This window comes from Chanodichthys erythropterus, chromosome 23 (genome assembly GCF_024489055.1).
Source record: "Chanodichthys erythropterus isolate Z2021 chromosome 23, ASM2448905v1, whole genome shotgun sequence".
In the NCBI taxonomy this organism is placed as follows: domain Eukaryota; kingdom Metazoa; phylum Chordata; class Actinopteri; order Cypriniformes; family Xenocyprididae; genus Chanodichthys; species Chanodichthys erythropterus.
The window spans coordinates 31,143,995-31,169,795 of record NC_090243.1 but is presented as its reverse complement, the minus strand read 5'-3'; the positions used below and the strand labels follow the sequence as shown (position 1 = coordinate 31,169,795).

At 35.7% G+C, this 25,801-nt stretch overlaps 1 protein-coding gene across 3 annotated transcripts; it reads right to left on the bottom strand.

Moving 5' to 3' along the window:
* Positions 1-33: 33 nt before the first annotated feature.
* Positions 34-21,622, bottom strand: rpgrip1 (RPGR interacting protein 1). Of its 3 annotated transcripts, XM_067378555.1 has the most exons (26): positions 21,518-21,622; positions 21,346-21,402; positions 20,749-20,866; positions 19,490-19,689; positions 19,158-19,263; positions 17,434-17,580; positions 17,202-17,307; positions 16,104-16,127; positions 15,748-15,894; positions 15,597-15,670; positions 13,484-13,695; positions 13,146-13,252; positions 12,993-13,043; positions 12,684-12,863; positions 12,436-12,553; positions 10,624-11,124; positions 10,345-10,493; positions 6,566-6,914; positions 5,634-5,809; positions 5,193-5,549; positions 5,030-5,093; positions 4,846-4,943; positions 2,414-2,603; positions 1,330-1,414; positions 1,081-1,208; positions 34-989 (listed from the first exon to the last, which is right to left on the bottom strand). In XM_067378555.1, the coding sequence occupies exons 1-26, from the start codon at positions 21,600-21,602 to the stop codon at positions 757-759; spliced, it is 4,062 nt and encodes a 1,353-aa protein (XP_067234656.1). In that variant the 5' UTR covers positions 21,603-21,622; the 3' UTR covers positions 34-756. The 3 variants fall into 3 exon arrangements, with proteins under 3 accessions (XP_067234656.1, XP_067234655.1, XP_067234657.1); XM_067378554.1 differs by having other exon boundaries at positions 12,993-13,252; XM_067378556.1 differs by lacking the exons at positions 34-989; positions 1,081-1,208; positions 1,330-1,414 and adding an exon at positions 2,688-2,777 and having other exon boundaries at positions 2,565-2,603; positions 12,993-13,252.
* Positions 21,623-25,801: the final 4,179 nt, after the last annotated feature.

Here is a 25,801-nt window from a genome sequence, read left to right as displayed (position 1 = left end):
ATTATCTCATGTTCTCTCTGTTTACCTGCCCTGGGAGGTAATGTCTTAGAGGAGCTGCTTCCAGTGAATTCACATGAATAACTATAACAAATAAATACATTGTATGTGTGTTTTTATTTTTTTTATTTTATTTTTTTTTATTATGCCTTAGATGACCAAGATAGATTTGTGGATTTAATACTGAACACAAGGACTGGTACCTCGAATCTGCTACAGCTCTTGCCATATTTCAGGCTATTGTAGAGCTTGCAGCTAAATATTTTCATTCTTCTTAGAAAAGCAACACTAGGAGCTGCTGACTGATGTCGTGTAAATCAGGCAAACACAAGCCTGCTCACCTGAGTTGTTTATCATTCAAGATGATTCATGAGTGAAACAGTTGTAACCCAGTTTACCCAACCATTCTTCTGCTTAAAGTACAGTAGAATGGAAAACAAAACATCAGCTAATGAGTTGAAAGGAAATATTTCACTTCCTTATTTGTCCCAGCCACATGTTCATCTCTAGAGATTTTTATCTTGCACAACTGCACCATAATATAATATAAAATCATTTTGTGGCTAAAACCACTTCCACATTTAGAATCATTGAAACATGACAATATCAAAGGATTTGATAAGTTGAAACTGAGGTCAGAATGTCACAAGAGCAACATTTTTGCTGTAGGGTAAAAAAAAACAAACAAAAAAAACAAATCCAGTGATGTTCTTTATAAGACCACGGCTTGGTTTGAGCATATCTTCAGACTGTAGAGTTTCAGTAAAAATCACTGTCTTCATCAACTTCAAAATCAAGCACATGCAACTCATTGTTTTTCTGTATCACTCTTGCCGCCTCCTCCTCCTCCTCCTCTGTGCTGTTTTTGGTTTCTCTTCTATCCCTCTTCACAATCTGATGATATTCCTGATAGATTCCAGTCAGAGCCTGTGCGGCCTCTACAGATACTTTCAGCTTTCCAACCACATCCTGCTCTTCATCTGCACTGACAACTGAGAAGTGAAAACAGACACTTAATACATATATTTCTTATGCATGTATTTCAAGTATATTTGTGTCTCCTTTAAAATGACTGAATATTACCATCAATCTGTTCTTCAATAACATCATTTCCAGTCAGAAGAAGTTCTCGTAAATCCAAGAAGGCATAGCCGACATCTTCACATTCTTCTTGCTCATTCATGGGCTCACTGACTACTGTGAACTTTAACCTAGATGAATGGAAAAAAAACCTAGAGATTAAAGATCTTCTTTACAAATCTTATATTTTATTTCCATGGGAAATTAATATTAGTGTTACATCTATCATTATTTCATGTTCTCTCTGTTTACCTGCCCTGGTTGGGGTCAGTGCCTTCCAGCATGGTGTAGAGGTAATGTCTCAGAGGAGCTGCTTCCAATGAATTCACATGAATAACTATAACAAATAAATACATTTTACATTGACAGCCCTACAAAAATATACATATTGTAAAATGTATTTACAGATAATATAAATGATATAAAGGGCCACTTAAGTGTTCTTAAAGAGAGTACACTTTCATGACTAAGTTTCTCAACACACTTAAATACACTAAAAATGTAATCCTTTTAATCCTTTTTTAATAATTACGTCGTAATAATCTTTTTTCATGCTTTAAAAAAATTACATTTATTCTGATGTGCTATAAAGCGTTTTTGGTGTTTCCATGGTTTCTACCAAATAAAAAAACAGAAACCGAGGGTAACGTGGGTATGACGCAATTGACAGGCAACTCCTCACACATCCCAGAGCCTTGGTTATTGCAATTGCAATTTTCTCACGATTTGCAAATAGTTGCAAACATTTGGGATATTGTAAGTAGACAAGTGAACAAAATATGTAACACTGGCCTAGTGGTTTTTTTTTATATTTTACTGCAAAATTCTTACATATTGCACCTTTAACATGCAATTAAGTGTCCACAAATATTCTTACAAACTGAATGTAGTCAGTTTGTAAGAATATTCTTTTAAAGTGTATTGTATCTGTAATAAGTACTCTTTTTAAAAGTGTGAAACTTAATTTTTTACAAGGGTGGGTCAATAGCATTTTTCTTTGTAAGTTCCATTTTTATTCCTACTACTCAGTAGGAAGTTGAGTAAGAACTTGAAAACTAAACCTGCTAACCGTTTATTATAATCAAGTGTGCTGCAAGTTTCCATGGGGTAGTTATTCCATGCTGAAAGTTGGTGCAAATCACAGTCAATAAAAACATATTTGATGTTTAATATACAGCTACTGTATGTTGAATGGAAGTTTGGACCATGAGACGTCAATATGGATGGGGCTACACAGAGTCATGTTAAACGTCGCAGCTGGTTAGGACAAAGACTTCTACCATCGAAGAGAATCTGGACTACATAAATGTGATCAATTTGACTTCAGTGACCTTACCTCGTGTAAAGTTATAATGTATTTCCTCCCCGTCTGTTGGTTTACGCAGAGACGTGGGTGTTTCTGTTGTCTCCATTGGAATACCTAGAAGACGATATTCTACATACACCTGGTGCACTGAATGGTCAAGTGCAACACTGGAAGAAGGGTTAAAAGAGAGTGACAGGATTTCCACTCTGAGTCTATCTCCCTGTGAGACACAAAGACAAATGTTTGATTTAACATCATTAACAAAGAGCTGACTTTTCCCATTTAAGGCCATGCAAGTACATACCCTATGCAAGTACATGAAAACAAGTGTTTTAGCTATGCCAGCTTGACTTCACGAAACGTTCCAAATGTGCTCTGATGCTCTGGCAAATTCCTAAGCATTCAAAAGTAATTAAGGTATTTCATATAATGGTCAGTTTTCTTCTAAGTGACCGTGTACAATACTCAAAAAGCATCAATGAAGATATGATTGGCTGTCTGAAATATGTATGATGTATGATGTGAGTTTAACATTTTACAACATTTATTAGCAGTCATTTAAGCAAGAATTTTGAAAAATATAGTGTATGGGTTTAATTTCAGTTAGTAGCATCCCTGGTTTCAGGCAGGATTACTATATTGTGATGTCGTTCTTTACTGTGGTTGAAAATTCTGTATATCTTGGTAAAGATTCTGGTTGAAAAAACTTAAAATAGTGGTAAAGATTTTGGTTGAAAATGGCTTGTATCTTGGGAAAGATAACCAAAAGGTTGAAAATGACTTAAATCTTGGTAAAGATTTTAGTTGAAAATGACTTGTATCTTGGGAAAGATTTTGGTTGAAAATAAGTCTTGGTAACGAGTTTGGTTGAAAAAATTACTTGGTAACACTATGGTTAACTTATGTAGTTAACTATATAAGTTAACATGAACTAATAAGGAACTGCACTTCTACAGCATTTATTAATCTTTGTTAATGTTAATTTCAACATTTACTAATACATTAAAATCTTGTTAACATTAGTTAATGCACTGTGAACAAACATGAACAAACTATGAACAACTGTATTTTCATCAACTAACGTTAACGAAGATTAGCAAATACAGTAACAAATGTATTGCTCAAGGTTAGTTCATGTTAGTTAATACATTAACTAATTTTTAACTAATGAACCTTATTGTAAAGTGTTACCAATTACTTAAAATAGTGGTAAAGATTTTGGTAGAAAATGGTTTGTATCTTGGTTAAGTTTTTGGTTAAAAATTACTTTTATCTTGGTAACGATTTTAAATGAAAATGACTTGTGTCTTGAGAAAAAAATTTGGTTGAAAAATGACATCTTGGGAAAGATTTTGGTTGAAAAATGACTTATCTTGGGAAATATTTTGGTTGAAAATTACTTAAAATAGTGGTAAAGATTTTTGTTGAAACTGAACTGTATCTTGAGAAAGATTTTGGTTGAAAATGGCAAGTCTCGGTAAAGATTTTGGCTGAAAATGACTTGTATCTTGGTAAAGATTTTGGCTGAAAATGACTTGTATCTTGGTAAATATTTTAAATGAAAATGACTTGTATCTTTAGAAAGATTTTGGTTGAAAATGACAAGTCTTGGTAAAGATTTTGGTTGAAAATTTCTTGTATCTTGGTAAAGATTTTGGTTGAAAATTACTTTTATTTTGGTAACGATTTTAAATGAAAATGACTTTTTGAAAATGAAAATTTTGGTTGAAAAATGACTTATCTTGGGAAAGATTTTGGTTGAAACTGACCTGTATCTTGAGAAAGATTTTGGTTCAAAATGGCAAGTCTTGGGAAAGATTTTGGTTGAAAAATGACTTATCTTGGGAAATATTTTGGTTGAAAATTACTTAAAATAGTGGTAAAGATTTTTGTTGAAACTGAACTGTATCTTGAGAAAGATTTTGGTTGAAAATGGCAAGTCTCAGTAAAAATTTTGGTTGAAAATGACTTGTATCTTGGTAAAGATTTTAAATGAAAATGACTTAAAATAGAGGTAAAGATTTTGGTTGAAACTGACCTGTATCTTGAGAAAGATTTTGGTTGAAAATTACTTTTATCTTGGTAATGAATTTAAATGAAAATGACTTGTGTCTTGGGAAAGTTTTTGGTTCAAAAATGACTTATCTTGGGAAAGATTTTGGTTGAAAGTTACTTAAATCTTGGTAAAGACTTTTGGGTGAAAACTGCTTATATTGTGATAAAGATTTCATTCATATTGCCCACCTCTAAGTAATTTAATTAGGCACCTAGAAAGTCAACACATAATGCTTCAATCCCCCAGTAAACAAGCCAGAGGTGACAGTGGTAGCAAGAGAAAAAAGTGGGAAAACCCAGGCTAACCCAGGGAGCCAGTTCTAATCTGTCTATAAAGAATATTTTTGCCTTTTCAAAATTTTTCAAGATTCCAGTTTATGTCTATTAGTCAACTGTGTGACCATCACCTTTTTATGTGGCTTTGGAGGGTGAGGGATTATGATGACATCACTTCCATTTGAATCTCTTGATTCATCAGACTGAAGGGCATCTACATCACTTTGAGCTATTTTGGATAAAAGAGGTAAAAAGAAGCTTAAACCCAATATTTAATAACTTGTGTAATGAAAGAGTGACTTTTGAAAATCTCACTTCTATCTTCTGTTTCATCCTCTTGTTCTCCATCTTCCTGTTCCTGCTCCTCCATTGTTATTTGCTTTAAAAGAAATGTATTGAAAATACGTTTGAACTGACTGATTTCAATACTCATAAATCTTCCTGTTACATTTTCTGTTACACCTTCACAGTTCCTTACCTGTGCTGAGTTGCTTCGAAAGCTCCTTTGGCTGCGAGGGGTGCTCAGCTCTGAGGAAGATTGTCTGAAGTCCATAAATTGTTTGGACTCAGTTGACTTAATAGACATAGTGGGTGTTGTGGGTTTCACTTTTTCCTGAACAGGTAATGCTGCAGCGCGTTGTTGCTTCCTTCTAACTGACCTTGATGGTTGACCTGCACTAGACAGAGGTTTCCGATGATTCGAAGAGGGTTCAGACACCTGAATGGTTGGAGACTGAAGGGGTAAGATTGAACCTCTTTTAAGGTTTCTAATGGGTGTGGATGGGTGAACGTCATTGGTCTTGGCTCCATGGTCTGGTGGAAGCCGAAGCTGGGACTGAAATTAAGTTGAAAAATTTAATTTAAATTGTTGATATTGTTGAATTACTTTGGGCAGTTATTGTCATTCACAGACACTCACCCTGGGCTTTGCAATTGGTCTCTGTGACACCTCAGTGCTCAGCACCATCCTCTCTTTCTTTGTTCCTTCTCTTTGCCTTGATGGTGTCTCAGGTGACTGGAAGGGGTATTTCCACCTGAGAGTGACCCTTACCATTCCTCTTGGACTGCCAGCAGGGTCTCTAAGCACATAATCACCTGACAGCAGGGAACAGAGTAAACATTACTCACCAGTTAACCTTTGCCTTCGTGAATATTGGTTATGGTTTTACATTTGATTCCCAGGGAAATATATGGTTTTCTTACTTTTATTTGTTTCTCTTGGTTGAATCTTGGATATTTAGTTCCAAAAATAAAACCTTCCTAAATATACACAACTGGTCAAAAGTTTAAAATAATTAAGATTTTGTTTTAAAGTTTTTGAAAGAAGTCTCTTATGTCTCTTAAGTCACAGAGGCAGCACTTATTTGATCAATAAAACAGTAAAACAGTAATATTGTGGAATATTATTACAATTTAAAAGACAAGTTTTCTTTTTTTAATATATTTTAAAAAATGACTTACTCCTGTGATGGCAAAACTGAATTTTCATCATTTGTCAGGAACCAATTTAGAATTTTAGAATTATTTCTGAAAGATCATGTGACACTGATGACCAGAGTAATGGTGAAGATTCAGCTTTGCCGTCACAGGAATAAATTACATTTTAAAATACAGTATATTAAAAGAGAAAACCATTCTATATCGTAATAATTTTTCACAATATTACTGTTTTATTGTATTTTTGATTAAATAAATCCAACCTTTGTAAGCATAAGAGACTTCTTCTAAAAACATTAAAAAGATCTTAATTATTACAAACTTTTGCCTGCTAGCTGTATGCACAGAATTAAATTCCCACTTATATTGTTTAATTAAGGTTCTGTTTAATTGCATCTTGATCGTAATGATTACCTCTGATTGGTCTGCCTACTGCAAGGGCTCGTAGTGGAATTGGTGTCTTTGCCAAATAAGTGGGAGGAGTCTGACTTTCGCTGTCATCAAACACATACACCCACAGACTGCCCACATTCAGGTATTCTAATACATCTGTGGTAACAGCTAACGGATAGCTTGCTGAGTCCTCAAAGACAGGATCCACACAGCATTGAATTATGGGTGTAGAATGAGGTGGTAGGTCATAAAGGCGATACGTTAAGTATGCATCAGGGAGTATTCCTGGCCAGCGGGTACTGAGGCCCACACAGCGCTCCAATACCACCTCAAGCTCATTGGGTATCCCTACGCCGTAATCATACATCTCCTAAAACACAAAAAAGTTTGAGGTAATAAATTCAGTCAAATAAGTAGTTTTGCAAGAGAACAACACACAATTAATTCATAATACACATAACTGAAATTAGCTTGATACAACATGTGCATGTCAGCTACATAATATGGACATTTAACTAATCAGTCTACTAAACTAAAATTCCCGACATTTACTTGAACCATGACTATTGTTCTAGCTGGAATATAACTGGAAATTTTTAGAACCCCTAGGCTGCTCTTTCCATTCAGTAAAAGGGACTGTTGAGTTTCAAAAATGACAAAAAACACAAAAAGCGAAAAACATAATAAAAATATGACAATATTCCAAGTAGTCTGTAGCCATTTGATAATTTTTAAAAGTATGTGCATGTGTGAATAACAGTTTATAGCTACAATGGAGGGCATAATTTAAATAATATATTTTAGTCTATTCCTTGCACAAAACTATTACATGACCTATATAAAATTAAGAGCAATTTTATTTATTTTGTCAAATTAATTTATTTTGTCTTTTTTGGAGCTCTTCATTATTGTATACGTTCACTGTATGGAAAAGGGCAGTTTTAGAGATACTATATCTTAATATTCCATATTTTAAATATCTCCATTTGTGTTACAGGCAGAAAATAGTAATGGCTGCATCCAAAATCACTTATTCACGTGATTTTGCCCCCAAACCTGTTCAGCGGAAATCCCTCCCTGCAGCTAATTTCATTGGTTAAAGTTAGAGTGAAGGGTTAGGGATTAGTGTTTGGTGTAGACAATTAGCACTGTTGATTGCCTACACCATAGACTCAGCTATGGGGCGAAGTTTCCACTGAACTGGTTTGGGGAGGAAAATCACAGTAAGTCATCTGGATACTTTTTGCCTATTTGCCTATTCATTTACGAGTGAATTCAGACATACTATTCTTGTCACATACTGATACACTGTCACATGCAGATATACTGTAATATTAATGAAATTAAAAGTAAATAAATTGAAAGGCCACTACTTACAGATATACTGTATGATATAATGACTGTTTCTCAACACACTTTGTACACTCTTAAAAAGCGCATTTTGTAATAATGTCAAAGTAAAAGTTCATTTTAAATTGTTTTAATAATCTTTTTTTTTTTCTTGTACACTTATATTGATGTGCTGACTAATGTACTAAAGCACTTGATTATAATTTTAACTGTAGTGTGTTATTTGATATTAATATATGTTAAAATGTGTTAAATTGCAACTTCATCAGTACAAATGTTTAAAGGTGCCTTAGAATCAAAAATTTAATTTACCTTGGCATAGTTGAATAACAAGAGTTCAGTACATGGAAATGACATACAGTGAGTCTCAAACACCATTGTTTCCTCCTTCTTGTGTAAATCTCATTTGTTTAAAAGACCTCAGAAAAACAGGTGAATCTCAACATAACACCGACTGTTACGTAACAGTCGGGGTGTACGCCCCGAATATTTGCATATGCCAGCCCATGTTCAATGCATTACACAAGGGCAGCCAGTATTAACATCTGTAACTGTGCACAGCAGGATCATCAGACTAGGTAAGCAAGCCAGGACAATAGCAAAAAATGACAGATGGAGCGATAATAACTGACATGATCCATGATTACATGATATTTTTAGTGATATTTGTGAATTGTCTTTCTAAATGTTTCTTTAGCATGTTGCTAATGTACTGTTAAATGTGGTTAAAGTTACCATAATTTATTACTGTATTCACGGAGACAAGAGCCGTCGCTATTTTAATTTTTAAACACTTGCAGTCTGTATAATTCATAAACACAACTTCATTCTTTATAAATCTCTCCAACAGTGTGTAATGTTAGCTTTAGCCACGGAGCACTATCAAACTCATTCAGAATCAAATGTAAACATCCAAATAAATACTATACTCACATGATCCAACGCAAGCATGAAGTATGCATGACGAACATCTTGTAAAGATCCATTTAAGGGTTATATTAGCTGTGTGAACTTTGTAAATGCACTGTATTATAGTCGAGAGCTCGGGGGGCAGGGAGCGCACGATTTAAAGGGGCCGCAGCCTGAATCGGTGCATAGTTAATGATGCCCCAAAATAGGCAGTTAAAAAAATTTAAAAAAATCTATGGGGTATTTTGAGCTGAAACTTCACAGACGCATTCAGGGGACCTGACTTATATTACATCTTGTAAAAACTGATTCTAGGGCACCTTCAATTACAATTTACAAATATATTTAAATACATGAACTACAATCAAATAGAACTGACATTAAAGTATATTTTTGTTTGTCATAAATCCCAATACACTTTAACCATATTTCAAAGACAATAGAATTGTAATTACATATATAATATATGCAATTACAATAATACATATATGTATTATTGATCAAATATGTAATTACATATAAAGATGTACTAAAGTCCTACTTTAGTGGGTCAAAAAACTCTAAAGTTCAGCTAACAGCATCCCACAATGCTTGGAATAGATTTAAACATAATTTTATTTTTGAGAATGTAATGTGCATAGGCTTTGTCTTGGCGAACTAGATCAGCTACGCTGCAGCTGCTGTGAGTGAAGGCTACTGCCAAAACATGCACATAAATACAGGGAATAGAATATGAGCTGCTGCAAGGAAATTAGGAAGAACCCCCTAGCAGATCTAGGCAGGTGGTGCTGGGGAAGGAGAGGGACTAAGAGAATTCCCATGGTGTGCTGCTCTGAGTTGAGCCATTACATTCAGTTTACATTTACTGTAAGTATATTCTTTTTAAATTATATTTTTCCATAGTAAGTACGCTAAAGTGTACTTCTTTTCCACAAGGGCAGGTTTGAAACTAAATAGCCTAAATGTAAATACATAAGAGAATTTTCATTTTTGAGTGAACTATGCTCTCAAGGCTTTCCTAAAAAGTGCTGTCCTTCTCAGTATGTGGTAATATATATTAGATAGAGTTTGGTTCCCAAATGCTATAAATCCAATTTTGAGTAAAAAGGTGTTTTACCAAGAAAGCGGCAAGATAAAAACAACTATTTTCTTCCCCACCGCAGAAACCACCACAGGTTAATCAAAATTATTCATTTTTCTGTTTTTGTTGATCACAAAATACAAAGCAGATAAGGAAAACTAGGATGCCGGGTGTATTCAGAGCACCGCCATTACTGTTTACAGTGCCTGGAATGGTGCACTGTTATTGGTTGAGCGGATATATTGCGTTCTGCAGAGAAGGGAGACTGGCGTTTGTCACGTTTTGAAAAGAAAGGGAGAAGACATGACAATAATACGATGGATATCACATTTTGCGCAAATTTAATAAATGACTTTTCAATAACGACCAGATACAATACCGATTTTGGTGGGAACTCAATTTGATTTTTTTTAAATGGCATCGCGTTTTGAAACCAAACTCTTCATATGATGGCATTTACCTCTGTTTCCCCATGAGCCCATTCCAAACCTCTGGTCTGTCTTAAAGCTGTTCTGCTTGTGGCTCTTTCCATTTGAGGTTCTGTGAGTTCCACCTGAGGGTGTAAACACACCCAAAACTCAAGGATTCCTATAACTTCTCCTTCAGCTCCTGCAGAACAAAGGTACAACTTACAAAATGCAGTGGCAAACATTATGGCAATAAAGAGCTGCCACAATGAAAAGAATGTGAAATTAAACCCTCTTACATCAGCATTTATATGCAACCTCATTTTTCTTACCTGTGATGTTGGTTCTGTTTTTCATTCGTTCACCTCTGCACTGTATCACTCCCATCAGAGTGATCCTCGCTCTCCCACGGGTTATAAATTGTAACCCTCCAAGAGCTTGGTGCAGTTCAACAGTGATGGACCCACCATGAACACTGAGCTTCTCCAGGTCGAAGGCAGAGAGGGCGTAATGCGACGTGAAACCATAATTTGGCTGACCACCTGACATTAATGAAGTTGAGAGGGTTTCAAAGTCAAGAAAGCCAAAGGTGCAAAATGTCGCAACCCCTTGATGATCTCCTGTGCCTTGTCCCATGAGTCTCAGTCCCAGCGGTGTAAAGGTGGCTCCTGTGAGATGGATCTCCAGAAGAGATTCTCCTCCACGCAGATGTGTGATTATGGTGCCCTCTGCTGTAGGCTGGACTGACTCTTGTGCCAGCTCTGTCCAGGTGTACTGCATGGGTATGGTCCGCTTATTGTTTCTAGGGCTGTATGCTAACTCTTTGAGTTGGGCTAAAACAATGGAGGAAAAATATGTCATCATACTAGCATATATTAATTGAAAATAGGGGACAATAGGGCTAGTTGTCAGACTTTTTTACTCTCATCTATTCAGTGTTTCTCAGTGTAAATTTATTTTTTAAAGTTAGTTTCTATATAGATATATGCATACATAGTTGACCCTGCATACAAATGTAGTGCAACAAAATTACAAAAATTATGATGTATTAGAATTTTTTAGGATAAAATTCAGAATTATTATTATTGATTTAAAATAATTAACATTTTAATTTGTAATTTTTTTTTTTTTTAAATATTAAATAATACATAATGGTTTATTTAAACAAAATATAACTGAAAATAATTTTAAACTAGATATTTAAAAAAAAAACATTGGTACAATCAGATTTTTAAACTTAAAGGATTAGTTCACTTTCAAATAAAATTTTCCTGATAATTTGCTCACCCCCATGGCATCCAAGATGTTCATGACTTTTCTTTCTTCAGTCGAAAAGAAATTAAGGTTTTTGATGAAAAAATACCAGGATTTTTCTCCATATAGTGGACTTCAATGGAGCCCAAACAGTTAAAGGTCAAAATTACAGTTTACAGCGATCTCAGACAAGAAATAAGGGTCTTATCTAGAGAAATCGCTCATTTTCAAAAAAAAAAAAAAAAAAAAATAAATAAAAAAATTTATACATTTTAACCATAAATGCTCATCTTGAACTAGCTCTCTTCTTCTTCTTCTCTACTTGAATTCCGGCAGTGTAGACACTGCTAAGTGTATTACTGCCCTCCTCAGGTCAAAGTTTGAACTAAATTGTCATATACAATGTACTAGTGCAAGTATATAACAATTAGTTAACAATAAGTAATACACTTAGCAATGTCTACACTGCCAGAATTCTAATAGAGAAGAAGAGTGCTAGTTCAAGATGAGCATTTATTGTTAAAACGTATATTATTTATTTATTTATTTATTTTAGAAAATGAGTGATGCTTTCTCTAGATAGGACCCTTATTTCTCGTCTGGGATCGTGTAGAACGCTTTTAGAAGCTGCAAGGAAACTGTAATTTTGACCTTCAACCGTTTGGGCTCCATTGAAGTCCACTATATGGAGAAAAATCCCGGAATGTTTTCATCAAAAACCTTAATTTCTTTTCGACTGAAGAAAGAAATACAAAAACATCTTGGATGACATGGGGGTGAGTAAATTATCAGGAAAATTTAATGTGAAAGTGAACTAATCCTTTAAACCTTGTGACAACTAGCCCCAATCTTTTGTATATTGTACATGCTGCAACAGCAGTTACTCTAACCTTGTAAATTGCTGATTTGAAGGCTTCTGCTTTTCAACAATTTGTCTTTTTCACCTGTTCTCTTCCTATTCTCCTCCCTCTCTCTTTCAGATTTCTCCATAACTGTCTTCATCTCGTTCTATAAAAGAAAATACTGTAGGTGTAATGGTTGATGTTTTGGCTTATGTTGAGTGAAAGGAGACATTCTGAGCAATATATGCCAGAGTTTTAATATACCGCATTTATATTTTCACTGCGAGTGTGTGTACCTGGAGGTCAGCATTTAGGCGATGCTGCATTAATAATAAGTCCCTGGTTTTCTGGAGTTCTAAAACAGTTTCTACATATGATGCTTGTACTGCAGTCAAATCCCTTGATGTGTCTTCAAACTTTCCATCCGTTTTCAAGAAGGACATCACCCCTTGAGTCTCCTGCTGCACTCTGAAGGCCTAAGAGACGAATCAGGAGAGAAACAGAAAGGTTTAATGAAACCAACAATAGCAAAGCTATTGTTGTATAGCTACCTAAATGTTTTGAAACATCTAAAAATCCAGAACTTTTTAAACTAAACATCTGACCTTAATCTGCAGCAGAGTCTCACTCAGATCTTCCACACTCATATCAAACTCCTGATAGAGAATGAAAAACAGAATATGGAAAACAAATTCTAATGAACTGAATGTCTGGCCCCAGCTTCTCTTTGTGAAGGAAATTTTAGTGCAATACTTTACTTTTGTAACAGAGTCCAGTTTCTCTTGCAAAGATGTGACTTCCTGTCTGTGCTGCAGGACTTCTCGCTCCAAGCTGTCATGTTTTTCTCTCAGGAACATAACCATACCTGAAGACAGAAAAATACATTCAATTTGCTGAGGAGATGTACATGCATTAACACTGAAAACATTTTGCATATTGAAATTATAGGCTCTGATTTGATGACTACACAATTTCCAGCAGTCTGGGTGCACAGTTTCAAGTTTTGGGCTGCTATAATGAGCACTTCCAGAATAAGATGAGATGTGGTCCAGAATTGATGGTGCTAGACAAAAGTCGAAAATTGCAAGAGTCTTACCTATATCTCGCTCCTTCTCCTTCTGAACTCGATCATTCTCATATCTCATCTGTTCCTTCTCCTGCTCCAGCATTTTCTTTTCTCTCCTTTGTTCCTCCAGTCTTTCTTCAAGTTTCTGTACCTCCTCTCTCCACCTATCTTCTCTAAACTGTTCCCTTGTTTTCTCATGTTCCTCATGTTGTCCTTCTTGATGGCTCTTGGTAGACATAGTGCTATGGTGGAAATCGGTAAATTAGATTAGTTCACTTTCAAATGAAAATTACCCCAAGCTTTATTCACCCTCAAGCCATCCTAGGTGTATTTCTTCTTTCTGATGAACTCAATGGGAAATATATATTAGTATATATCCTAATGCATCCAAGCTTTATAATGGCAGTGAGTGGGACCAACGAGTATGAAGCTGAAGAAAGTGCATCATAAGCGTACTCCACACGGCTGTTTAATAAAGGCTTCTGTATTCAAGTAACGAAGAAAGTGTAATGCCTCTCGCAGTTCAAAACACTTATGCTACATTCTAAGCCTTCCGTATTCAACTTACGAAAAAAAGCTTAACTGACGCAACGTCAGTTCCGCTGTTTCCGTAAGTTGAATACAGAAGACGGTGTGGTGGAAGCTTTTTTTCATAACTTGTTAAATATGGATATTTTTCTTACACAAACGCATAGCTTCATTTGAGAAGGCCTTTATTAACCCCCCGGAGCCGTGTGGAGTACGTTTATGATGGATGGATATGGATGGATGCAGTTTCTTGAGCTTCATACTCGTTGGTCCCGTTCACTGCCATTATAAAGCTTGGATGCGTCAGAATATTTATTAATATAATTCCGATTGTGTTCATCAGAAAGAAGAAAGTCATATACACTTAGAATGGCTTGAGGGTGAGTTAAGCTTGGGGTAATTTTCATTTTAAAGAGAACTAATCCTTTAAGGCTTTTTTATATATATAATTTCCCCCCCCCCCCCGCTTATTTACAGGATTGTTTTGGGGTCAAAAAGACACAAACCTACAACCAGTTCCATAATAGCCTGAAACAAAGATGTATGGATGGGCCCAATGGACCTTGTAACAGATAAATGACTGACAGCCCAAATAGCCAATCAAATCACTGCACTGAGAAACCTTGTTGCGATCTGCTATGTTGTCTGTCAAGCTTTTAAGCTGAACTGTAGGACACAGACCTCCTTTTTGTCAAATTTCTTTAACTATGGTAAAGAGGTGTTGTTATGGCACTTGTACTTCAGATACTCAGTACCCAGAGTGGCTAGTTAATGGAGTTTCGTTTGTCCTTTCTTGAAACCAGCCAGTGATCTTGAGAAATTCAAGTGCTGAATCAGACTTCTTGTTCTTATAATATTGATCATCATTCATGTTACGCTTCCATGATCACAATATTTTCTCCATTAAATAAAAAAGACTATGAAAAAAGCTTGTGTGGGCAGATTTCATTAACACTATCCAGTTTAGGTGATTACATAAGATTTTATATAGCAGTATTTTTCATCTTCAAAAAAAATTGAGAAGGATATTTGGATTTTTTCCTCTGTAAATCTCTACACAGTTAGAGTAAACATCTGTTGACTTCAGCTTATTTGTGGATTATTTGGGTTTATTTGAAAACGGAAGCATCCAATGGACTCCGGTGTCACTGGAATCCCTGGTTTGAATAAGTAATGTGACTTGCAGCCAAAATGTACTTTATTTTAAGAAACACACACACACATTATTTGTTTGAATCTTCCAAGCGTCTGATACACATTTTTCCTGTGTGATGTCAACTGTCTTGACATTTGGGAAGATTTCCCCTTGTAATTTATTCTACCATCATATTTAGTGTTACATAGCAACCTCATACAAAAGCTGATTTTTGCACAATGATAAACTATGATAAACTGCATTAAATAATTCCAAACTGCAAGTAATTTATTCCAAAATCATCAGGTACATCAGTGGGTGAGCGACTCGCATTGTCATTTGTTTAACAGACATAGAGTATCCGCCCTTGAAAAGTAACAGCTGCCATAAGGTCAATTCGGGCCGACAATTAGGATATACCCTAGGTAATCCCCTTGAATCACATTACCCACCCACGTCCTGCCCTCTACCCATACTGACCTCTCCAGAAGTGAATCATAGCTCTTCTTCAAGAGGTTCCTCTCACCCTCCAGGTCTGAAACCCTCTCCTGAAGCTGAGGAACAGATGTTTGTAATATATGGACTTGGAATAAAAGTGCAAAAACTTTAACAATAATAACTCAAGCAGTACCTCCCCCAAAGCTTGCAGTGAAAGTGTGGCAGCGTTGAGCTGGCCCTCAAGTGTTAGCACTCTCTGCTTCTCTTGTTTCAGCTGCTCACTCAGTTCCTCCACCTTCTCCAGCAGTGCTACTTGGCTCTCTTTTAAAGACCTTTGGCCCTACATAATATATAATGTAAAAAAGACATAGAACCCCATTTTTTTAATGGCATTTATCAAAATTTACTTGTCAATGTTCTATCCAGTTTAGAATTTTAATTTTAATTTAATTTTTTTATCATGTAAATGTAATTATACTTTTGATTATAAAGAAAGAACTCATAATGATGAAAATGAAAAAAAAAAAAAAAAAATCAGGTTAAGCTCACCTCCTCCAGCTGGTTTTCGTAAGCCTTAAAAAAGAGCACAAAGAGGATGTAATAAGGATGATTTAATGCCGAAATATAATTTGGAAGGCATTATACCGATTCTTTCAAAGTGCAAGTCCCCATCTAATATATTTTCTTTAGACATAAAACAAAATATTACTTAATGTAGGTCAATATTTTTTCACTACTTAATTTCACCTATAACAAAAGCTAAATTATCTATTATATGATTGAAATTGAAATTTCACTTAATATAAAACTAAACACATTGTTAGTCAATGTTTTTATTTAGTTTACTTCCTATAAATAAAGACCACTTTGAAAGACCTCAATGTTTATTATGATGTGATTTAAAAAAAAAAATTAAATCTGTTATGTACTAAAAAAAGAAACTTTTAGACAAAAACAAAGAAACACAAATGTGCTGTTCATCTAAAGTCATTTTTGCTTATTCTTATGGTTGAATTTGATCATCAAAGGTCAGCAGCAAATACTTATTGGTTAATAAAGTGACATTAAATACATAAAGTATATTTGTTATTTAACGTTTAAATATTGCAGGTTTGCGTAATCCAAGTTTGAATTTTACTGTTTTTATTCATTTTGAAGAATACTGGATGTGTTTTTGTGGTAGTTAGATGAGTAAATGCATGTTTACATTTAGTCTAGAACTATCACCACACAACACATGGGGACAGGAGGGGTGTGTAACATGTATGAGTGTTTATTATTTTAAATTATACTCTACCGTCATGTATGCTGCAGACCATAGTTTGACAGAGTGTCAGTCAATAAATGGGAAAACTTGCATTACTTATTTGAAAAAGTAACTCAGATTATTTGAAAAAGTAACTTAGTTGTTAATGTGAAAGTAATGCCTTACTTTATTCATTATTTGAAAAAAGTAATCTGATTGCCACCAAACTAACTCTGGTTACTCACTCCTCTCATCGATATACAGGAGCGTTAATAGTTCAGTGAAGCCCAAATCAAAGCCAAGCAATAGTAAACCAGATGAACTATCCCAAATGAACCCAAACGGATTTAAATGGATACTAGTTTTCAATGTTTTTGCTCTGGTTTGGTCTTACGGCTCACCTCCTGAAGAGCAGCAAACTTTTGCTGAACAACCAGAAGGGCGGAGCTCTTTTCAGAGAGCTGCTTCTGCAATCTGATCACATCTACATTATCTTTTATAGTAAGTCTGTAAAAAAGAATAAAAATTTTTGTCATGTCACAAAAACATGCACATTGTTTTGGTGCAAGTGTGTATTTATTGAATGACTGAATGATTGAATGACTGTGAATATACTGTGAATACTTTTCCTACCTGTGTCCGTCGGCTTGTTGTTTGCGCAGGTCTTTCACAATACCCTCTATTTCTTTCTCTTTGTCTCTGAGCATTTCTCTAAGGGACTGAGCTGTCAACTCTTGCTCTGCCACCCTCCCTTGCTGGGTTTCTATGATGGCAGATCTGCTGATAGAGAAAACAAGCCAGAAAATTAGAAACAAGGAGGTAAAAGCTAAAATTGCTGATAAACATAAAATTTAAATAGCTAATTAATAGCATGGAAGCAATGTCCTATCATATATACATGGGTCATCAAGATGCATTAAAATTAAGCATATATCATGCAAAATATACTGGCAAAATCTTTAAGGGTGAAAGCAGAACTACATAGCTGAAGATTCTATGAGCAGATTGTCATAAGAAAGCAAATGCTTTTCAGTGCAGACCTACATTTTCAACCACATTAAAGTCTTTCTTTCTTTCTTTCTTTCTTTCTTTCTTTCTTTCTTTCTTTCTTTCTTTCTTTCTTTTTCAGCTGAGATTAAGGTATGAAGCACAGCACTATACTGTTTTGCAGAATTGCAAGTTATGTAAACATAAAAACATCCAACAAACCTGAGTAATGCAATTCTGCTTACAGTATATAGAGGAGAAAGAGACAGAATGATTGACAACAATTTTGTTTTGTATTGACCAAGGCTATATGAACTGTTTAGACATGCACAAATTATTTAAGCATGAATGAATAATGATGATATGATAAGCATCCCTTGATTACTTTTTTGCAGTTTGCCGTTAATAACTCACATATAAAGAACATATTACACACAAAGACATTTTTAGGCGCTGTGATGATGTGAATAGTATCATCACATTCATATCATATTGTGAACATTCCATTAGGTATTTAAAGGTACAATTTGTGATATTTTTTTCCGCTAGAGGTCGCTAGAAGCCTATTCAAAACAAAGGCGTAGTTTGATGACGTAAAGTTTTAGAGTGGAAACTTGGGACATGTGGTCTCCATCTCAACGGACGGTGCAACAGAATAGGAATTGGAGTCTGGAAGAACTCATGTTTGTGGATGCGATTATTAACGTTACTGTAGTATGAAGCAGAGCAGGACCGAGTGTTGTGGGAGCTGAACGAGGAGCTGGAGCGATTGATCAACACACGCCTCACGAGCAGCGGGACTTTTATTATGACACAGTCGCCGGCGCCGCTTCCGCTTTTCCGGTCATGATTTTACGGGAGCTGTCCTTGTCGACAGAACCAGCGGCAGATGGTAAACAGTAATTATGTTCCATAAATAATTAACACAATCCACCATAAAACGTGCAAGAAGTAAATAAGGAACTGCTTGAAGCAAGCTAGTGGTTTGCTGGACGCTAGACTCTACTTCCGCATTTGTCCACGGCACTGTTGTCATGTGGTTTCTACGTCAGTAAAGGCGGTAACAAAGGTAACTGCGTCATTGACAGGCGACTGCACTGCCCCGTGTCACGGTTTAGAATGGGAATTTTCTCATGATTTACAAGTAGTTGAAAACATTAGAGATATTGTTAGTAATCAGCTGGACAAAATATATAACACTAGCCTAGTGGTTTTTGGATATTTTACTGCAAAAATTTTACAAATTGTACCTTTAAAAAGCAGTTATTTTTGTATGTCTTTGGACATATTAGTTCAATTTTTTCTGTCTATTCTCCACAATAACTTGAAAGTAAAAACATACAAAAGAACACACCCACAGGTCAACTTACAATCTGTCTATCTCTACTCTAGTGTCGTCCAGTGAACTGATGCCACAACGGGCAGGAGCGGTTTGAGCAGCTCGTCTGACACCTCCATCCCCATCCACACCTCGCCCTGAGACAGAGAATGATAGAGTAGATAGTGAATAAAATCTGGACTGCAACACCAAATAAACACTCCTTATGAAAAAGTACCATATATCAAAGTACCACATACCTTGCATTTACATGCCACCATCATATTAACATATTGCATGTCCAAAAATAGGCTTCAGTAATATTACCATTTTACCATATCCAAAAACACATACAATCTTACTATGAATTTTGTGACTCCTCACCTGTTCGTGGCCTATTATGTGTTCTGACACTCAGGTCTAAGATGTGTTGCTTGGCTAAATGTAGTTTACTCTGCAGCGCCCCCTTCTGGCTCTCTAGAGTCGCTACACGAGCCTCTAGCTCTTCAATAGTGTCCTCCAGCTCTCCGTCCCTCCCTGCAGACGAAGGTCCGTGCTTTAATCGCAGCAGTTTAGTTGACAACCTGAAGAGCCAAGACAACAGATTGTCTTATATTAAAGCAATACTCCTCTTGATGTGGTGTATTTGGTGGCATAAAACTATATAAAAGTGTCCATAAAGCAAAGTTGCCAGCGTTGACTGCAAAAACCAGCATATGCTGGTAAGGTAGGTTTTGAAGCTGGTATGCTGGTTTGAGCTGGTTTATACTCGTCCTATGCTGGTCATAACAGCGTTCGACAATAAGGACTGCCCGATGGCCCGGGGCCAGTGAGAACGGCGCTCGGGACAGTAGACGGAACGGTCACTTGCCCGATCGGGCCAGTGCTTTAGGGTGTGCGATATATATATCGTCTATGATATAGTAATTTTTATTTAACTATCTGATATTATCGAGTATGTCTCTCACTTTACAAAAACCAAACAAAAAAACACCCATTGAGTGCACGCATTCACTACGTGACGTAGTCTAGTAGGTCAGACTAGTGCGCGTGAGAGTGCACGATTTCACTGCGTGATTTAGTCTTAAAATGCCTTTAGAATGCCCCACAATTCAAAATAAGTGGCAAAAATGCCACTGTATATATTTCATATTTATATAATTTAATATAGTTAACAAACATTACACAAAGAGTGAAGTTTTTCTCCAAATATTAGCATGATTACAAATGTTTAATGAACATTTAATTTACAATAATTTACAAATAATTTAATGAACAAGAACTTAATATCAAGTGACTTACATTTAAGAAACCAAATCGCATGTTTCACTCTATTTCGCCAACGAAAGTAGTTCCAAAGTCCACAGAATTGTTTTGCGTCTCTGAGCAACGCTTATGAGTGAATCAGCCGTTTGAATGAATCGGTTGAATCTCAATGATTCGCTCATTAACAGTGATTCACTGCCACCTACTGGCGGGTTTAATTTCACGTTTAAAGTGTCTTCATTTTTAGACCAGCATAAACAGCTCAGCATACCAGCTTCAAAACCTAGCCTACCTACCAGCATATTTTTTCAGCAGGTAACTGCCATTGAGATGAATGGAAATGATAACGGAAAAGTTGTTAGTGTGCGTTTCGGTACCTGCGTAGTTTTTGGTCTTGTGTGTGGCTGTGTTGTTTGAGAAGTGTGTTCTCCTCCAGTAGACGGAGACACTGGTCTTCCAGCTGCTCGCGTGGTATCCTGAACAACCGCTGACGATCTGTATAAAGACATAGAGGCTTAGAAAACAACCCTGAGTTGCTACTATTTACAGTGTTTGTTCAGAAGTTGCTCTTTTATAGCCCAGGATACTGGAGAAACAAGTTCACATTTCATTGACTTTGAGTATTGACTTTGTCTAAAAATAAAAATAAGCACAAATTAGATAATTCATGATATACAGTAAGAGTATGGAGTTATAAAATGTAAATAGCATGGTTGGACAAGTAGCTTATAATGAAGCAAGTAAATTCTCCTTGAAATTCTCAAGGAAACGTGAGATACAGAGGCATTTTTCTCAGTTCAGCAAATTTCTTTGTTTTGAATCTAATTTCTGTTAAGAAAAAACAAATGATACTGTAAAGAATACATTTTCTTTCCAATAGTAATAAAAGTAATATATTTCTATAAGAAAAGATAATTAAACCTACTAAGAAATAATAGTGCTTGTTTATTGGCCTGTGTTGACACACGTCTTACCCTTTATCTTGAGCACGTGTGGTGGTCTTCTCCAGCTTCTGGTGTCTTGATCGGTGTCTGAAATAAAGCATACATTGATCTTGAACAGATACACTCATTTAAACACATGAGAAGTAAAAATGCATTTGATCTTTTAACCTAAATACACACACCATGCCAGCTCTATACACACCTGTGAGAACAGTTATCAGTCCTGCTCTCAAGCCCACGTCCCTCACGGGGAGGTCACCTGCTGTCTCATCTACTGTCAATGACATTATGAGAACTAACAGCTCCAAACAATCACTGCCTTTATGAGCCGAGGCATTCAGGAAGTGATGTCACCACAGTAGAAGGCAATGGGACATATTTTTTCTTATCCTGCATCACAAAGAAAATGAGGAAACATTTCAATTTTTTTCTTTACATTGACACCAATATTTTACATTTACATTACATTGAACATTTAAACTTTGCTATGTCAAATTCAGGTGGAAATCTAAAATATGCCTCAGAGTGGAAGAGGTTAAAAATGAGATTAAACTAATAAACTAATATGAAGCTAATATTAACATTTTAAAACCTATTATTTAAACTTATGAACATATGAAATGCAATATGCAATTAATTATTGAGAAGGGATTTTCATAATTACAGCCATGGACCTCCAACATAAAAACATCTGTTCTGAAATGTTATTCAGTATAATTTTAGAATGTTCCAAAGTGTACTTAAATGACAAATCCGAAAAGAACACGTGGGAGATCACAGAGGAAAGCTTAGCAATATAACATAGATGACAATCAACACCGAACAAAGAACTGTGAGAACTGAAGGCTTAAATACCCAAGGGAGGTTAATCAACAGAAACTGAAACAGGCGCATAACAACAAGTAAGCAAGGAAACTAACTAGTGGCGGGAAAAATGGGAACAAAGGAAACCGGTACAGGAACTAGAACTAAAACAAAACGTCTTTAAATATGAACTACAAAACTGTAAATATTTATTTAGATTTCTTTAAAATCCTTTAACAATTATCTTTGCTTTACAGTTTATAAATCCTAAAACTTTCTGTGTTATACAGTACTAACATTCAAAAGACTGGGCTCAGTAAGAATTGATGTATGTGCTGTATATACAGTATGTATTTTTATCATGATGAGATTAGCATGGTTATGAATATGACAATGTAAATGTATTTGGTCTTGGTAGAATAGATCTTCTACACTGCTGCTGCTGCAGAGCAAGTAGAGAGGGTTGTTACTGTCAATACATACACAGACATACTGCTGTTGCACAAATAGCATGCATTAAATTACCTGTAGCAGATCTATACAGGTGGAGCTGGGGAAGGTGTAGGGTTTCAGGGGAACTTTGAAAGCAAGCTACAAACTGCTACAGCAAACATTGTATGGGTAAACATCAGTATGGGTATTGTTATGCTGTTATTGCTGCTATTATTGCTGCTGCTGCTGCTGTTGGTTATTGATGCTGCTGAGCAATTACGGGACTTGCTACTACCAATACATACACGACACACTGCTGTGAGCAAGTAAAATATGTTGCTGTACAATATAGCCTACATTAATTATCCGTAGCAGATCTATACAGGTGGAGCTGGGTAAGGTGGAGGGTGCTGCATGCTGCACTGCTAAGGCAAATGCTAAACAAGTATTTGAAGATTGAGAAGCGAACTCATTGCCTACTGATACAGCAGGAACTAATCAGCTGTGCCATAGAGAATGATGTGATTGCAAGCAGGTTGAGCTCCAAATCAGCATATTATGCAATAATTACTGATAAAAAAAAAATCAGCTTTGCATCACAGAAATAAATAACATTTTAAAAGATATTCAAACAATAATATAGCAATTTTATATAATTATATTTAACAAAGTAAGTTTTGCCTCTTTGTTGCCATCTCTGTTTGAGACCTGCAATTGCAGTTATTTGTGGAATTATCATACCTCCTCTGCACGGATGAATCTAATGTTTGGTGTCAGTCACCACATCAGTGTGGATACTGTACTTCAGAATCACAGAATCTATGTCTTGGAAGTATGATCAAAATAAGAATTTTCACCTGAGAATGTCATCTGAGTAAGTAACATGTCTGCCATTTTTGTTCTCCCCAACTGAGGAAATAAAGCATTACAATTAATTGCGCTGCCAATAGTGATTAAATCTAAGCTCGCTTAGCTCAAATCACATCAAACCGTGAAAATTAATATTGTTATACTTTGTTCTAAAATTTTTAATATTAACAACATCAACATTCCGCAAAGTCTTTTCCTTTTGATTACAGGTAAATCTCCAGTTTATCATTTGGACCTTCCTGGAGGTCCAAATGATCCACCATCAAAATGATACGTTTGATTATTGTAGCTGCTGTAAGGCTATAAATAAATAGCCTATATACAGCTATGGAAAAAATGAAGAGACCACTTAACATTGATTTCTGAACTTGGAGTGGTCTCTTAATTTTTTCCATAGCTGTATTTATAAATAAAAGGCTATAAATTCTGCAAGCATCCTTCACATGCCATATAGCCTACTAGCTTGGACTCATTCTTTATGTAAACAGACGTGACGTAATAACGCAAAGACAAATGGCTGCATGCTCGAATTTCCAGCGGAAACCCACCAGTACCACCTGAATTAGAAAACATTATTACAAGCATACCGTTGTGAATCGGGCTAAGGTAAAGAGATAGTTTTGAACACTGGCTGGTTATGTACTTGCTCAAAAATTTATTTTGGATAATTTTTAACCAAAAAAGTTACAGACTGCAGCTTTAAAGCAACATGACAAAAAAATGCGTAATATCAAACCCCATTTTTTCCCATCTAAAACTATTATAAACAACATTTTTTTCTATGTCTTTAATTATTCTTATTCATGCAGCTTTCATGACTTCATGTTCATTGAGAGACTGCATGAACATTTCTACAGTCAAGTACTTATAAAAATGAATTTGTCACACAGCAGAACCATTACTAGTGAAGGCAAACAGATGCATGGACGCAAGCTTTAGCTTGACAATATTATTGCAACTTCCTTTAATAAAGGAAAACATCTTAATCTGGAAATTACAATGATGCTGATGCAGATGGAAAGGAAGACAGAGATGACAACAATAACCTGCATAAAGTTTTCTCAGTCACATACCTGTAGGAGTGTCTGTGCGTCTCCTTGCGCTTTGCATAGAGCTTTAGTGAGTGTTTGTTAATCCTCCTCTCAGCACCGTTCTGTGTCATTCATATTACCTCAACAGGTCATTTTTCTCCTGCACTGCTATCTTCCTCGTAGTCAACTCATCATCAGCAGCGTAAAAAACTCTTGTTTTAGAACTGTTTGTTAGTTTCTCTTTTTCTTGTAAAGACGCTGTCTCATCAGTCCAGCTTTAATCTTCTTAATCTCTCTCTGCACCTCCTCCTCTCAAATGTGTTCCTGTCAGTCTCACAGCATTTCTCAATTACAAATACACTGTGTATAAATGGAAATATTTCATATTTTCCAGAAACAAAGAACATGGATCATTGACTTTCTGATGAACTAATAAATGCTAAAAGATTTTTATTATTATTAAGATGAGCAGCATATGGCTTGCAAATGCTTGTCTAATGTGATTGGCTGTAGTTAGTAACTGTCTAATAATCTGATTGGCTGTTGTGTTTGTAGTAAAGACAAGAACAGGAGGTCAATGGAGAAAATCAGATTACAAGACAAGGATGAAAGGAAGCTTTAGTAGTGTGTGTGTGTGTGTGTGTGTGTGTGTGTGTGTGTGTGTGTGTGTGTGTGTGTGTGTGTGTGTGTGTGTGTGTGTGTGTGTGTGTGTGTGTGTGTGTGCTTGTGTTCCTATTTAACCTAGAAGCAAGCTATACCTGGAAAAATGTCTAAAAACCTCCATTTGGGGATGTCTTAATTTATAAAAATGGTATCAATAAAGTCATAGTTAAGTCATTATTAAAGGTGCTCTAAGTGATGTCTCACATTTTTAGGCCAAAACATTTTTTGTCACATACAGCAAACATCTCACTATCCGCTAGCTGCCTGTCCCCTGAACACACTGTAAAAAACAACGTCTCTGTAGTCGCCACAAGCTCCGAAATGGCAATAAAAACACTGAAACATGGACCACGAAACATAATAAACATGCTCCAGCCAATAACCGACAAGAATGATTTTAAATGTGCTTTTGAGGAAGCACGGAGGGAGGGAGGGGTCTAGCTAGCCTCTGTTTTGTTTGACAACACTTCGAACGTCTACAGGAAGTTACTCCACCCAGGATCACTTAGAGCACCTTTAAGTCGAAAAAAACAGAATCTTACTTCAAGGCCATGATATCTTCTTTTCCCTGATTGCCATGTACACCTTGGGTTAGGGGGATAGAACATACAGTTTGTACAGTACAAAATCATTATATCTATGGAAAGTCACTATAAAGTGCAAATTTGTGTGACTGGATAAATGAT